This window comes from Tamandua tetradactyla, chromosome 21 (genome assembly GCF_023851605.1).
Source record: "Tamandua tetradactyla isolate mTamTet1 chromosome 21, mTamTet1.pri, whole genome shotgun sequence".
Taxonomy (NCBI): Eukaryota; Metazoa; Chordata; class Mammalia; order Pilosa; family Myrmecophagidae; genus Tamandua; species Tamandua tetradactyla.
This window is the reverse complement of record NC_135347.1, coordinates 51,371,935-51,387,888: the sequence shown is the minus strand read 5'-3', so window position 1 is coordinate 51,387,888 and position 15,954 is coordinate 51,371,935. Positions and strand designations below refer to the sequence as shown.

At 43.4% G+C, this 15,954-nt stretch overlaps 1 protein-coding gene across 1 annotated transcript in view; it reads right to left on the bottom strand.

The window, feature by feature from the left end:
• SERINC5 (serine incorporator 5) overlaps positions 1–15,954 on the bottom strand; it is a 106,814-nt gene that overhangs the window by 49,498 nt on the left and 41,362 nt on the right. The window contains exon 2 of the mRNA XM_077139324.1: positions 8,172–8,339. Within this exon, the coding sequence (XP_076995439.1) occupies positions 8,172–8,339 (168 nt within the window). The remainder of the gene's footprint in view (positions 1–8,171; positions 8,340–15,954) is intronic.

The following is a 15,954-nucleotide window of genomic DNA, read 5'->3' as shown; positions in this document are numbered from 1 at the left end:
TTCATCGCATTATAACAGCTAAAAAGTAGATACTGGTATCTACCAAGTGATGGACAAACAAAATGTGGTGTATACATAAAATGGAATCCTTTCTGGCAATGAAAAGGAATGAAGCATTGGTATTTATGACAACATGGATGAAACTTGAAAACGTTATGCTAAGTTAAAGAAGCTATATAGAAAACTGTATTATTCCACTTTTATAAAATGTCCAGAATAGGTAAATCTTTAGAGATGAAAAGTAGGTATGGTGGCTGCCTTGGGTTGGGGATATTAGGGGTAAATGGGGAGTGACTGCTAATGGAGAGCACGTTTATTTTAGGGGAACAAAAGTGTTCTAGAAATAGGTTGTGGCAATGGTTGCACAACTCTATGAATATACTGAAAAAACACTGATTTGTACACTTTAAATGGGTCACTTGTATGGTATGCGAATTATATCTCGATTGGGCTATCTTTTTTTTTAAGAGAAGCTGAGTTCACTGGGCTTAGAGGAAGTAAAGCCAGAGAGTAGGACGGAAGATCAGGAGGGGAGGAAAAGCCAGGGAGTAAAGCAGAGATGCTAAAGGAGAAGATTCTCAGTGCCAAATGGGGAAGAAAGGGCCAGTTAGATAAGGGTTTTATAATTAGGAGATCTAATTAGCCTTTGAAAGAGAAAAAGAGAGAGACAGAGATCAGAGATTAGAAAGAGAGAGAAAATACTCCAGCACATCCATCCCTGTCCCTGTACACTAGAAAGAGTTTTAAAAGGGCACGGGGTGGGGGGGATTAGAGAAAACAGAGAGAGAAAAAGTCTTTCTCAATAAGGGAGGAGAGAAGGAGGACAGTCGCTGGGGGAACAGGTGTCAAGATTATGTTTTGCTGTTGCTTTTAATGCTGGAGAGGTCAGTATATTTCTATGCTGACGAGGAATCAACGTGCCAGGCACTGTCATGGATCTGTCATGGATTAAATCACTGAATTTTCATGAAGCCCTACGAAACAGGCTACCTTTATATCCTTTTAGATAGGAAATTGAGGCAGAGAGATTAAGAAACTTAGAAAGTGGTAGGACCAAGATTCAAACTCTAGCCTTGCTCCCTAGTTGAAACTCTTCAGCACTCTGCGCCCTGCTTAATGTGGATTAGGGAGATGCAGAGAGACATGACTCTGAGGCTGGGGGCTGCAGTGTCAGTGAAGAGGAAACGAGCTGTGGAGGGATGCTTCAGGTGACCAAAATGTAGAACGGAGCAGACAAAGGATGGATGCTCGGTGCTGACCTCAGACCCGTGAACCTGTGTGGGGCTGCAGGGGTAAAGAAACCCAAAGGATGGGCAACAGCATCTGTGATCCAGGATTGGGGTTTTGCTAAACAGGTGTAGACAAAAGATAGGGGTGCAAGGGACACAGTGGGCACTGATAGAGTAGTTCAGGTGGCATACCATGGGTTCTAGCCGGATCGGTAAGGAAAAGAACCTAAGAGGGAAGCTGAAAGGCTGTGAGAAATAGGAAGGATTGAAAGGTCCAAATTCTCCACAAGGCAGAAGCAGATGCCTGAGAACGAGGTCCTGAGAGAAGGCATTTTGTAGTTTCTGAGGATCAACAGTGCTGGCGATGGGTAACAAGATTTGGGATGGAGCCTTGGACTCAGCTGGCTGCAAACAACCCAAAGCCTTCTTACATCTCCTTCCACATACTCTCATTATATATGAATTTCCCTTTATCACAGCATCCCCTTCTCCTTTCTTCCTCTGGTGAAGACAAACAATGAATAGTGAAACTGACTGAAGTACAGACCAAAAATTTTTATATTTTATATATATATCTGTATCACCTCTAGGGAATATCTGGGGATGACTCGATTTTCTGGATAAAGAGAAAACCCTTTAAATCCATCCTGCTACCTTTGCTTACAGAGCCTAATTTCACAATCAGTAGCCTCATCATCCATCAAAGAAGGATCTTTTCTCCTTTCCTGGTGAGTTTTGAACTGTCTGATAAATGCAGAAATTGTAACAAAGTGGGAGGAGGGAGGAAGGGATGGTGATGGATGTAACTTGGGGTAGGAGGGGCTGGTCCCCATGCAATGCAGGGTCTTGCCTCCACCCTACCTGAAGTTTGAGGATCCATTCAGTCCAGTGGATCAAAGAGATCAGGAGGATTTCTCAATGGTTACACAGACGACAATGCCAGGTGCCAGCGTGCAAGAGACAGAGTAGAGAAGGGCCGGTCGGGTCTTACGCTGGGGCTATGCACAGAGATCTGTGCAGATCACCTCAGCACACCTGGCAAATGGTACTTCCGATTCCTCCCCATAATGGTATATAAGGGCCTTGGTGTCCACTGCGACATTCACAGCCTTTTCAGAAACACTCATGACTTTACTATTCCAGGAGTTTACAAGACCAAATGCCTCCCTGCAGGAGCAGCAGGTTGGGGTAGACGTGTGGGACACGGACAGAAGAAAATATGCAGTGACGGGCCGGTGGTGAGCTGCAGCGCCCTGGCCCCGTCTAAGGACAGCCCAATTTCAAATCCAGCGACAACAAACCAGACTTTCCGCTGACCTCATAGCAGCCAGCCAGCCAGTGTGCAACGCCGGGGTGAGGAGACCTCCAAGGCTTGACCCAGGCTCATCTGGAATCTCCGGGTGTGGCAGCAGCCAGCCCAGGGGGTAGCACTACCCATCAAGTCCAGGGAGAGAATGAAGTTTCAGGGCTTGCTTTTAAGACACGGAGGCCTAGGGCTGTACCACACAGTGAATCCTAATGTAAACCACAGACTACAGCTAACAGTACAATTACAATAACATTCTTTCATCAGTTGTAGCAACTGCACCACACTAGTGCATTGTACTAATGGGGGGGGGTAGGTTATGGGAACTCTGCTTTCTGAATGATTTTTCTGTAAACCTACAACCTCCAATTTAACAAAAAAAAGACTGAGAAGAACATCTGTGGACTGTCTGACGTGTGCGTGCGCGCACACACACACACACACACACACTCATGTCCAGATTCCACTGGCTCTGTCCACTGCTCCTTTAAAACCCACACCACCCTGTAATTATAACAGTCTAGGCTAAAAAGAATAAAAAACTCCTTTTCACCCAGGGTGGGGATTTTTTTTAATTATAGGACTACAGTCTCCATTGGACCACCCACTTAACAAACTCCACCCAAACTCACCAACAGAAAACAATGTGTAAAAGAAACCCCCATTTCCAGAGAGATCAAACAAGACTACAAACGAAACACAATGCCTTACAAGAAAATAAAAATGGAAAAAAGAAAAAAGAAAAGATTTTAGCAGTCTTTCCTATCAATTCAAAGAATAATTCTTCAAAATTTAAATTTAAAACAAGCATATAGACAACAGCAACAAAAAAACTAGTCTTTCATGATTAGAAAGTCCCTTCCACACGCTAGCTGCAAAACAAATCATTTCACCTGTGTGGCTTATGATGCATCTGGGTTCTGAAGAAATAAAGTGCAAAAGTTTCAGCCATCTCAGGTGCCCCCCTACCACCCATCGCAACAAATTAGGACAACCCAGAGACCAAGTGGCAAAGAAAACGGATCTCAGCTGCTTCTAGTGAGGAATATGTAAGGCTCTCCTACCTTGGCCCAGGACCCCAAATTCTCTGGGGAACCACCCTTCCTTGTCCACGTAGCCTCAGTTTCACAGGCCGTTATTTCTGACACCTGCCCAGGAAACCTTCCTTTCTCCTCCCTCCCAAAACCCCAGTTCAACTTATCAGGGTGCCCAAACCTCAAAGGGTCTAAGCATAGAAAGTATACCTGGACTTACTTAGTGACGCAGGTTGGGAGACAAAGCCTCGGCTCAAACTCATTTCCTTGGGGCAGACATTCTACTTAACAAAACATTTTTAATTCCCTCGGGCATCAAAAATCAAGACGATACCTGCTTGAATTACATGGTAAAGGATTACCTGCTATACTATGGTTTTTCCAAGAGAAGACAGAAGCCACACTCTATTCACCCAGCACAGCAGAGCTTTCTCTGAGCCAAAGTTCTCGTGGGAAAGAGGAGTTTCCCTAACGAGAAGCAGGACGAGGCTTGGGCCAGCCTCTCCTAGCACGTTTTCCTCTTGCAGTTCCCACTTACTCAAACTTCACGGGCCACATTCTAAAACCAATGCAGAAACGGAAAAGGGAGCTGTCCATGTGCCCTCACCTTCCCCCAAAGGTAGGGGTACAGCCGCCAGGGCCCCAGTGCACCGCGTGCAGAGGGGAGAGTGCCCGTGGGAGGCAATCACACCCTCCCATCCTGGCCATTCTTTCTCCTCTTCCAGTCATAGCCTCCAACATTTCCACAGGCCCATAAAGAGGGGGCGAGGCTCCGGCAGGACCCCAGTGTGCGTCCACACAAGGGGCCCTTTCAACGCCCGCCCTCGCCTGGGTTGGGGATGAGGTCAGCCTCTATTCAACAGGCCACAAAACAAGCTGACTTTGTGACCTGCCAGAGGCCCTACAGATGGGACAGGATCAGTTCTGCCCACAAGGACCTCGTTCCCTGTGCAGGAGGCCCAGCCAAACCATTTTAAATTGGCACATTCAGGGAGCGATGTAGAAACCTCTTCAGGAGCCCCTGTGATGCATCAGGGCTGCCCTTCCCTCCCAGACCCCAGGTCACCCCAGGTCACTGCTGGGCTCACCTGCTGGACGTCTCCCTCTGCTTCCAAGGTGATGGCCTTCCATTCAAGAACCTACAACGGTTCCTCACCCACCATCAGGTCATGTTCAAACGCCTCACCTCACTACTACAGTTCCTGCAGGATCTGGTCCCTTTTACCTACTCAGTGTCTCCTCTCTGTCCTTCTACATGTACCATGTCCTTGCTCTTTTCCATTCTCTCTACTCACACAGTTCAGCAGCTACGAACATATTCAGCCTGGATTCAGATGCAAACTCCACCACTCAGAGGCTGAGGATCCCGGGCAAGGAATTCAAACGACTCAATGCCTCAGTTTCCTCACCTACAGCAAGGATATTCCTCACCCTCAGTATGTCAGGGTGAGAGCAATGGCGGTGACGTGAGATGATATGGGGAAAAGGCGCAGAATACAATGACATGTGGTGTCATTCAATAAATATCTGTTAAAATACTTATTCTCTCCAGAAACAATGTTTCTGATAAATTCACCACAAAGAGAAACCATATACTAGTATAGTTTCAGATTTTGTTTCTTGGATTCAAGTATTAATTCTGCTGAGACAAATTCTCAAGAGCAGGGACTTTTATATACCACAGATAAACAACACACTCAGGCTTCCAAGCAGCAGCACAGTGGGTCATCAAACCAACGCTTGCTGAATTTAAAAGATAGAACATTAAGTTACCTGAAAAACAAAGGCAGCAAATGGGAGATTACTGCGCCCTCAAAATAAAGTTAAAATCTACCTTATCGGTGTCCCTCTTTTCTAATTGCTTGCCCTCTTAAACCATGGTAAGAGGATGGAATCAGTGGTAATCCCTGCTGAGGTAGAATCAAACTTGGTTTAGACTAGTGAGCCTGTGAGTTTTTAGTCTCCACAGCCTAAAACTTTCACAGCACCTCATTCATCCTCTCATAAGGCAGCTATTAATTTCTACCTTGTCTTATGCCTCAGAAGATTTTTTTGTCTTCTTGTCCTGATTGTATGCTGCATTTCTCTTGTGTGAATGCCCCTTAGCTCCCAATAAAGGGCCTTACCAGGAAGAGCCCCAGTGTTTAAAGCAATTACTGGAGAATCTACATTTCAAATATTTAAATCAGCTTCCACTATGTTCAAGCCACAGGACCACAGTTACAAAAGCATGGTCAACAGAAGCCTTCAAAAGGGTTTACTTCAACTAATGGATAGCAATACATCCAGTGCTTTTAAGAAAATGGTTGTTTTTTAAGTACTTAAGTGTCTTTTTTTTTTTTAATGCTGTATGGTGGGGTCACATTTCATTCTTTTCCGTGTGAGCATCTCCTTACTGTAGCACCATTTGTTGAATTCTGTTTGCTTTTGTCGGTTTCTTTGGGAAGTGCATGGGCCGGAATCGAATTGGGCCTCGTCCATGGAATTCTACCACTGAACTACCCTCTCACTCTCCTTAAGTAGTCATAGTTTCAGCAGAAGGTCAGGGAGCGCTGTTCTTCAGAAACTGCTCTTGGCGATAGCAGGTTTATGGTGGAGGCTGTCCATCAGAGCGCTGCTCCTGCCTTGTTTCCCCTCTGCACTCCTTCTGCCCGAGGAAATGCAGTGCTAAGCAGCTAAGCACCACGTCCCCAAGGGGAAATGGTGTTTGCACAGCCAGGCTCTCCCTCCTCCCTCTGCTCTTCCCAGGCAAACCCGCACTCCTGGGTGGTTAAGTCCACCCCATCCTGTGGTCCAGAAGCAGGAAGGCCACCTCCCAGCAGATATGAGCCATACTGCCTCACACCAGCTCTAGGAGCAATAAAGGTGAAGTTCTGGCATCCATCTGCTGACACTTCAGTCTTTTTTGCCAACTGATTCAGCCTCTGGGAGTGGAAGAATGGTGTTATTTATCGGGATTCCTCATAGACCACAACACCCCTACACACACAACACACAGTACAAAAGGCCACTATGGGGAGAAGAGGGAAATCCCAGAAAGAGGTCCTGTATGCGTCTCCATCAGCATCACAGATCAGAACTACATCTATTTTTTTTTTTATCATATGAGATTTTTTTAACCTTTTTTTTAAATTGTATAATATACCATATATGCAAAGCACAGAAAGAAAAAAGCAAAAGTTTTCAAAGCACTCTTAAGAAGCAGTTACAGGACAGATCCCAAAACTAGTCACAGGCTGCCATACCATCATGTCAGATTTTTCCTTCTAGCTGCCCCAGAACAATAGAAGGAATAAATTTTTTTTTTATCATCACAGTTGATTTTTTTTTCTTTTTTGTGAAAAATGACACACATACAAAAAAGCAATAAATTTCAAAGCACAACACAACAATTAGTTGCAGAACAGATTCCAGACTTTGGTATGGGTTACAATTCCACAATTCTAGGTTTTTACTTCTAGCTGCTCTAAGACACTGGAGACTAAAAGAAATATCAAAACAATGATTCAGCAATCATACTCATCTGTTTTGTGAAAGTCTACCTTCTCTGTATAACTCCACCATCACCTCTGACCTTTCTATTCCACTCCTTAGGGGTATTTGGGCTATGCCCATTCTAACTTGTTCATGTTGGAGGGGGCTGCCAATAACATGGGGTAAGGAAATGGAACTAGCTGATGTTCTGCTGAGGCTGGGCCCTCTAGGTTTCCAGATGTATCCAGGGACACATCTGGAGGTTGTAGGTTTCTGCAAAGTTACCCTAGTGCATGGGACCTTTGCAGAATCTTAATAATGCCCTAGGTATTCTTTAGGATTGGCCGGAATGGTTTGGGTTGGGGTTTGGCAAGTTATGGTAGGTAGCAATGTTTAACTGAAACTTGAGTAAGAGCAACTTTCAGAGTTGCCTCTTGACTCTATTTGAACTCTCACACCCTATCAATAAAAATAGCTCATTTATTACACTTCTTTTCCCCCAATTTGATCAGGATGGGATTGTTGATCCCATGGTGTCAGGACCAGACTCATCCCTGAGAGTCATCTCCCATGTTGCCCGGGAGACTTTCACCTCTGGACGTCAGACCTACTTCTGTAAGCACCGCCCAAGAAATGTCCAGAAATCCATCCTTCACCACTGGAGACAGTCACTGTACAGATCCAGAAATGTAAAAAAATCACCCATACTCCCCATTATCTGTGGGATTATCTCAGCTTCATCATAATCTCCAAATAGGTCAAATTAAGTGTATATAACAGGTGCTACTTGAAATACTAGCAGCCATCCTGATGACATGGGAAAAGTAAAACAGTGTATGAGAAAAGATTATATATTATATTAGAAATAGCTATAAAAAAGGCTAGGACAAAACACACAATCCACTGACTCAAAAGCCTCAGGCTGCGGCTGGGACCGCCACCACACACCACATCACGGAGCGGCTCACCCACCTGGCAGGTGGCATGGAGGAAAGCCTGCCCCGGAGGCTCAGAGAGCAAGTTTTGGCTGGCCCGCCACGGGGGTGGGTCCTGCCCTCCGGATCAAAGCCTCCCACCCCCTCCACTCACACAGCAGCGACGGGAAGGGGTGAGGACAGGCCAACTTACGTGCTCTTTCATCTCAGCGGCCACCGTTGTCGACATCATGATGCAGCAGAGGACAATGACGAGGATGAAGTAGAGCGCGTACATGAAGCGGGTGCCCCGGGACTGCCGGATCTTAGGGCAGCAGTCGCAGCAAAGCGAGCAGCCTGCAGAGCCGCAGCAGCAGGCGAGCTAGGAAAGGAACACACACAGCTCTTAGAGACGCGGCCACAGGTACACGCTCACGCTGGGCCTCGGCAGGGCGACTTCCAGCTAGAGATGACCTTCCTGCTGAGGCACCTAACTAGAGCATGTAGGGACAAAACCAGTGTGTGAACAAATCTGTCCCCCAAGTTGAACGGATGCTGTCTACAATTAAAGAAAAAAGGTACGACTCATCTGTAGCATTACAGTCATTATACTCAGACAAAACAAAGATTTCCAGGATCAGTGACAAGGATAAGAAACCAAGGAGCAGGAAGAGGACAGAGGCAGGTGGGAAGGATGTGAAAAAGAAGATTTGGGGCCCCAGAAAGGAACTTGTCACTATCCATGCGCCTAAGAATGAGCCCTGTATTCTGACACATGCTGCAATATGGGTGAACCTAGAAGATACCACGTTGAGAGAAATAAGCGACATGTGAAAGGACAAGTAATGCATGATTCCACTTATATTAAATACCTAGAATAAGCAAATCCAGAGATAGAAAGTATATTACAGGTTCCAGGGGCTGGTGGGGAGAGGAATGGAAGTTATTGCTCAATGGTATAGCATTTCTATTTGAGGCGATGAAAAATTTCGGCAGTGGGCAGTGATGACAGGAGCATAATACTGTGAATGTAATGAATATCAGTAAATCGCACACATGAAAATGGTTAAAATGGAAATTTCTGCATTCTATTTATGTTATCACAAATAAAAAAAATTTTTTAACGGACTGTATTAACACCTGGGGACATGTTAGGCTTGCATCCATTCTACTTCGTAGGAAACAGAGTACATAACTTTTAAGTTTAAGAGGAATAGTTTTCTCTCACACATGCCTTGTTTATCAGTTTCACACTTTTAATGGTAAGCGTTTTAGGTTACTGAGAGGGGCATGGGCAGAGAGGAGCACAGAGTTTCTGCTGTATCTTTGGGAAACCAAATCTTGAGTTTTAGCATATGGCACTAGAGCACAGAGGTTGAAAGCACACACACAGCCAGCCCTCTAGGTTTGCAGCCTGGCTCTGGCACCAGTTAGCTATGTAACCATGAGCATGTTGTTTACCTTTCTAAGAGGCAGCTTCTTCTTTTAAAAAGTGGGAATGATAACAGCACTTTTGGGTCATGAGGGTGTGTTCCGTTCCTTTATCAAACACGGACATTTGTGTAGTTAGTAGCAAATTCCCAAGACAAAAAAAATTTTTCAAGTGTAAAGGAATGCAAATACAATTTCCCAAGTGTCCCACATATCATCCTTCATTTTGCAATCTCCAAATGGGAGAAATATACAAGAATGTGGCAAACAAATAGAGAAGAATGAGGCAGCCTGACATACACCATTCCCAGTCACCAATTCTTAAGGAATATAATCAAACAAAGCTATAGAGAAAAAGATTCACTTCTTGAAGCATCTATAATAATAGAGCTGGCATCCTTCCCGCCACAGTTTCACCTCCTTTTTTCCTTCCTGGTTGGCTCCCTCTTTTCCTAATCATCCCTAACAGAAGCGAGTTAAAAACCACATAAAATTGTACTGAAATGTTTCCAACTGAGGGAAATGATAGGAATGTGTACTTGTGACTAGGGGCAAATCCAGTGGCATGGCACAGAGGTGTGCCACTCAGTGTTCCCTTCAGGAAAACCTGCAGCTAGGAGCCCGTTTGGCCCCTCCAGCTCAGCTGAGCCATCCTTAGGGCTGCATCTCACTCTAAGGCTCTTCCGACCCGATGCTCCTTCCTTCCCTCTGTTCCTTGACAGACGTCAGATCTGCTCACCATCTGAAGGCTCTCCCTGCCTACCGCTCTTCCACCTTCAGCCTTCCCAGGCGTTCTCCCCAGTAAATCTCCTGTATGTCTAATTCTGACTTGGTGTCTGTGGTCTCAGAAGATCTAAACGGGCACACCTGGTACTAGGAAGCAATTCTGTCAAGCATATAAGGAATTCATAACACAGGGGACCATAAACACAGGGGACCATAAACTGCAAATAGCAACCAAACCTCTACATAGTCACACTACACATCGTATAAAACCTAAAGCATTGATAATCATTTGGAAGGAAGGGCAGGACTCTGCATTTCATTGAAGTAAACATAATGAGAATGGCACAATGACTGATATTTACAATGAGGCAGAACCACAGGTTAAAGGGACAAGACAACAGGCTGCTATCATGATGGTGCTATGACCGACCTTGGAAAGGTGGCCATTCCCAAATTATCTCATTTATGTCATGAGACCATCAGTATCTGGGCCCTTTGTCATTCTGTACTATTTTATCACTTCAAACTTTTGCTGATGTACTTTCTCCATCTTATATTCAATTTTTCAAGCCATCTTCCTCAAGAGACTCTTCTTAACTCATGACTCTGGGACACAGAAGTGGGATCCTAAAACTACTATACGTGTGAGGTCTCTACAATGCACTCATTCGTATTGTCCATTTTTTATTTTATTAAGGCCTTTCCACTCATACCCATGCACCTCACACACACGCGCGTGCATGCGCACACATACACACCAACTTCTCTCCTGTAATGAGATTAGATGACTTTTCTCTGGCCCCCACCCACACTTTTCACCCCTTCCCACCCCACCTCCTCGCTACTTCCCGAATTCTTTCCCTCTTGCCTCCTTCCTTACCTGCCAGCTCTTTACGCTGAACAAGGTCTCAGACAACCAGACCTATTGTATTTCAAACTCAAATGCAATAAAATATTTATCTTATGCGGGAAAGAAATATTTTAGAAGTGATTAATGCCCCACCCCATCACAACAGAACTTTTCCACAGGAGAATCAACAATTCAAACTTACTAATCTAACCATACATACACACACACACACACATTTAAATAGAATGTAAGCCTAATTGATCATTTAAAAACAAATAGTGACCAAAGGGATGTGATTAAAGAAAGTGTGAATAAATTAGGCTAATTTAATCCAATTCCATTTTAAAGTTCTGTAGCACAGTGCAGATCTCACGTTTCAAACTGCTTACCCTTTACTTTCAGTCTTTACAGCACTATAGTATTAAATATGTGTATATACATAAAATGTTTCCAATTGCTAGCCTGTTGAAATGGGTCAGCTTTTTTTTTCTTTGAGATATCTTCATGTACCATACAGTCCATCCAAAGGATACAATCAGTGGCTCACAATATCATCACACAGTTGTACATTCATCACCACAGTCATTTTTAGAACACTTGCATCACTCCAAAAAAAGGAAAAAACCTTACATACCATACCCCTTCCTCTTATTCACCACTAGTATTGCAATGTATTCCTTTTTTTTTTTTTTACGCCTTATCTACCTCCCCCCCATTATTTATTTATTTTGTGTTTATTTTTTAAGTCATCTGTCCACACCCTGGTCAAAGGAAGCATCAGCTACAAGGTTTTCACAATCACACAGACACACTGTAAAATCTATATAGTTTTACAATCACCTTCAAGAATCAAGGCTACTGGAATACAGTTCAACAGTTTCAGGTACTTCCCTCCAGCCACTCCAATATACCATAAACTAAAAAGGGCATATCTATATATTGCATAAGATTAAAACCTCTCGACTCTGTTTGAAATCTCTTAGCCACTAAAATTTTATTTTGTCTCATTTCTCTCTTTCCCTTTTTGGTCAAAAAGGCTTTCTCAATCCCATGATGACAGGGATTTCACCCGTCATCACCCCTGGGAGTCATGTCTCACATAGTGGGGAGGGCAGTGAGTTCACCTGCCAAGTTGGCTTAGAGAGAGATCACATCTAAGCAACAAAAGAGGTTCCCCAGGGGTGACTCTTAGGTATAATTATCAGGAGGCTTAGCTTCTTCTTCCCCAAGATCAAGGGCTCAGCCTATTAAATTTGTTGTCCCCACTGCTTGTGAAAGTATCAGGCATTCCCCAGGTAAGGAAGTTTAATATTTTCTCCTTTCTCCCCAGTTCCTCAAGGGAGCTTTGCAAATATATATATTTTTTTATTATTTGTCCAAATTACTCTGGGATATACCAGGGTATCACACTGACCTGTACAAACCAACAAGATTTCACTCCATATTTGTGCCAGTTTGAAAGGATTATGAACCCTGGAAAAGCCGTGTTTAAATTGTGATCCATCTTGTGGAGACAGCCATTTCTTTTAATCCCTATTCCGCACTGCAGGTTGGAAATTTGATTAGATTATCTCTACAGAGATGTGACGTGCCCAATTGTGGGTATTCGCCTCTGATTAGAGGGAGCTGTGACTTTACCCATTCCAGGTGGGTCTTGATTAGTTTACTGGAATCCTTTAAAAGAAGAAACATCTTGGAAAAAGCTTCAGAGCCAGGAGAGAGCAACAAGAACCAAGAGAGCCCATGCAACCAGAGACCTTTAGAGATGAAGAAGAAAATGCCCCTGGGAGAATCTGATGAAAACAAGAAGTCTGAAGAGAAAGTTAGCAGATGTTGTCATGTTCGTCATGTGCCTTTCCAGTTGAGAGAGAAACCCTGAACTTCATCAGTCTTCTTGAACCAAGGTAACTCATAGATGCTTTAATTTGGACATTTTTATAGACTTGCTTTAATTGGGACATTTTCATGGCATTAGAACTGTAAACTTGAAACTTAATAAATTCCCCCTTCTAAAAGTTGTTCTGTTTCTGGTATATTGCATTCTGGCTGCTAGTAAACTAGAACACTATTCAAGATTCCACGTAATCTTGATGTTCGAGTAAACTGAATGGGTTGGCTTTTAACAATGGGAATTTGCTTACGAGCTTACAGTTTTGAGGCTGTGAAAATACCCAAATCAAGGCATCATCAAGACAACGCTTTCTTCCTGAAGACGGGCTGCCAGCAATTTCTGACTCCTCTGTCACATGGCAAGGCACATAGTGCCATCTTCTCTTTCACGTTTCCTTGCTTTTAGCTTCTTGCTTCTGCGGCTTTCTCTCTCTTTGTCTGGATTTCATTATCTTATAAAGGACTCCAGTAAGAGGATAAAAACCTAGCCTGGGCCATACTGCAACTGAAGCAACCTCATCAAAAGGCCCTACTTAGAATAAGTTTAAACCCACAGGAATGGCTTACTTTTAAGAACACTATTTTCTCATATACATACAGTTCCAAACCATCATATATATAACGGTTTGTGTGTTTATATGTATGCATGCTTGTGTGTTTATATGTATATGTGTATAAATTCTATATGTGTATAAATTTATATGTGCATATAAATTCTAATATTGATTCTAATATTCTAAATTCTAATATTTATCAGGCTTTCTCTACTATCTCAAAAGTTACTCAAAGGAAGCTATGCATGCCCATGAGTAATTGATTATCTTGGCTCCCTTTTGCATAAAATAGCTGGCTTAAGTCCCAGCCACCACCAACCAGTTTTACTATCCTGGACATGTCACTCACTTCGACACTCACTTTCAAAACTGGAAAAATTCATTCCTTGCCAGCCAAAGGTCCAAGGCTGTCCAAGCCATCTTGCTACACCCCGGCTCCAAGGGCCTAACCCAGTACCTGATGCTTTTTAGACTGAAGTCAGGTTATAAAAAACAAATAAAGGAGCAAAACAGTACCCGGCAATGGCTCAATGAATGGATGCTGAAGGAATAATGTATGGTGAAGTGCTCAAGACAACACTCCTCAAACACAGCGGGGCTGGCAATCCCCCTTCACGGGCCAAGTTCACAAGTTCCACTGTACACTCACTTTACATCACAAAGTATTCAGGGCTGAGATCTGTAGATACTGCTCCAACAGATTCTCCTTATATAACAAAAATTATATATTCAAAAGAGAGCCAAGACAATTGCTCTGGAGGACAAACTTTGTTTATTTAACATTACACTGTAATTCTTCTATAAATTCATACTGCAGATACATTTCCATAGAGATGTAGGCTTAAGGACGTCCATTACCAACACTGGAAATAGCCTTAGTCTCCAACCACGGGGAACTTGTTAAATGATTATGGGTAGCTGTACAACGGAATATTGTAAGAAAAGAGTAAATCAGTGTGCCCTGGTATTTATATACATATAAATATCTGGGGTGTGTATTTGCACACTCTAGGAAAGCTAATACTGTGTGCCCCTAGAGTGTGCTAAGATGTAGGGAGGAAAAAGGAGACATCTATATCTCACTGTTTTGCTCTGCTACCTGGATTTTTATCATGTGCATGTATTACTCTTATAATGAAAAAAAGAAAGGAAAACTGACTATTTTAAAAGGAAATGAAGTCCGAAGATACCAATATAAAAGCATCTTGCAGGTGTGAGATTTATGTGAAAATTCTGAAGAACCTTCTCCAAACATACCAAAAAGAAAAAATGTTCATGCAAAGCGCTGCTCACACTCTCCCCCTGCTAACATCTGACCCTGCCTTTGAAATAGCAACAGCGTGAATACCAAAGACTTCTCGAATAGAAGTGCTTTGTCCTTGCCAGGGCAAGAGATCAAAGTGAAAGGATAAGCTGCTGCTTGTTGCTACGTGAAGTTAGGACAGTGGGCCTCCCTCTTGCTGTTATTTTTCTTCTCCCTCATCTAAGGATATCTTGCATGCAAGTACACACACACACTTCCAACACTGTTTTGAGGTGGATTCTCAGCCTGAAGATCTCAAAGGAGAAAAACAATGGGCAATGAGGACTATATATAACAGGCATGGAAGGGGAGTAGGTGGCAGTCTTGCCCTCCCTATAAGAACTGGTCTAACATCCCTAGCAGTCCTAAAATTCTTAGATGTTGGAGGAAAAACACACTGTGATAGACAAGCCCACTGAGTTAAACCCAAAGAAAGAAAAAAAGGAGAAACTACCAAAAAGAGAAGAACTAAAAAGTGGAGCAGTTGAAAACTCTTCAAGCACCGCACAGGAAATATGTACATCATTATATTGCAGGCGGGACTCTGTACTGCCTGGTATTCCAGCACACGTGGTACAGGAGACAGTGGCTGTGGAGGTGGAGGGAAATAATAACGATTCACTAAACTCTTGCCGCCACCGTGCCAGGTACTACCCTTTATTGATAACTGCATTGGAATGATCCAACTCAAAAAGCTAGGTGAAAAAAAACACAATCCCTCTGGTCAATTGCGCGTGGTTGCAGGTAGTCTCTACTTCGCAAAATTGTCGCGTTTTAGAAAAGTGAACATATACTAAACACATGTCAGTAAGCTGGTTTAAGGGTTACAGTGGATTTTCCCATACAAATGAACATAAGGAAACCTATTAAAATTACTTAGTCCATAATAAGCTAACACCTACTGATCTCTTGCACTCAATAACTTATGGTATATGACCGTCACCGCTATTTTACAGTCATGAGGCAGAGGCTCAGAGAGGTTAGTTAAATTAAGATCACAAGGCTAGTAAGCTGGAGAGCCAGGATGTGAACCCGGCAAGCTGGTTCCAGGTCCAGGCTCTCTGCCGGTCTGCTCTAGCTACAGCTGGCTTAATAGAGTAAACAGAATGATTAACACTTGGCCTGAGATCTTGCTTTCCTACAGAAGGGGGACTGGCTGCCGTGGGAAGAAGGAAGAAAAGGAAGCCGTTTTCTTTCCACCCTGGAGAAAGCATTCAGCAAATGTCTGAAGAAGTCATTTCAC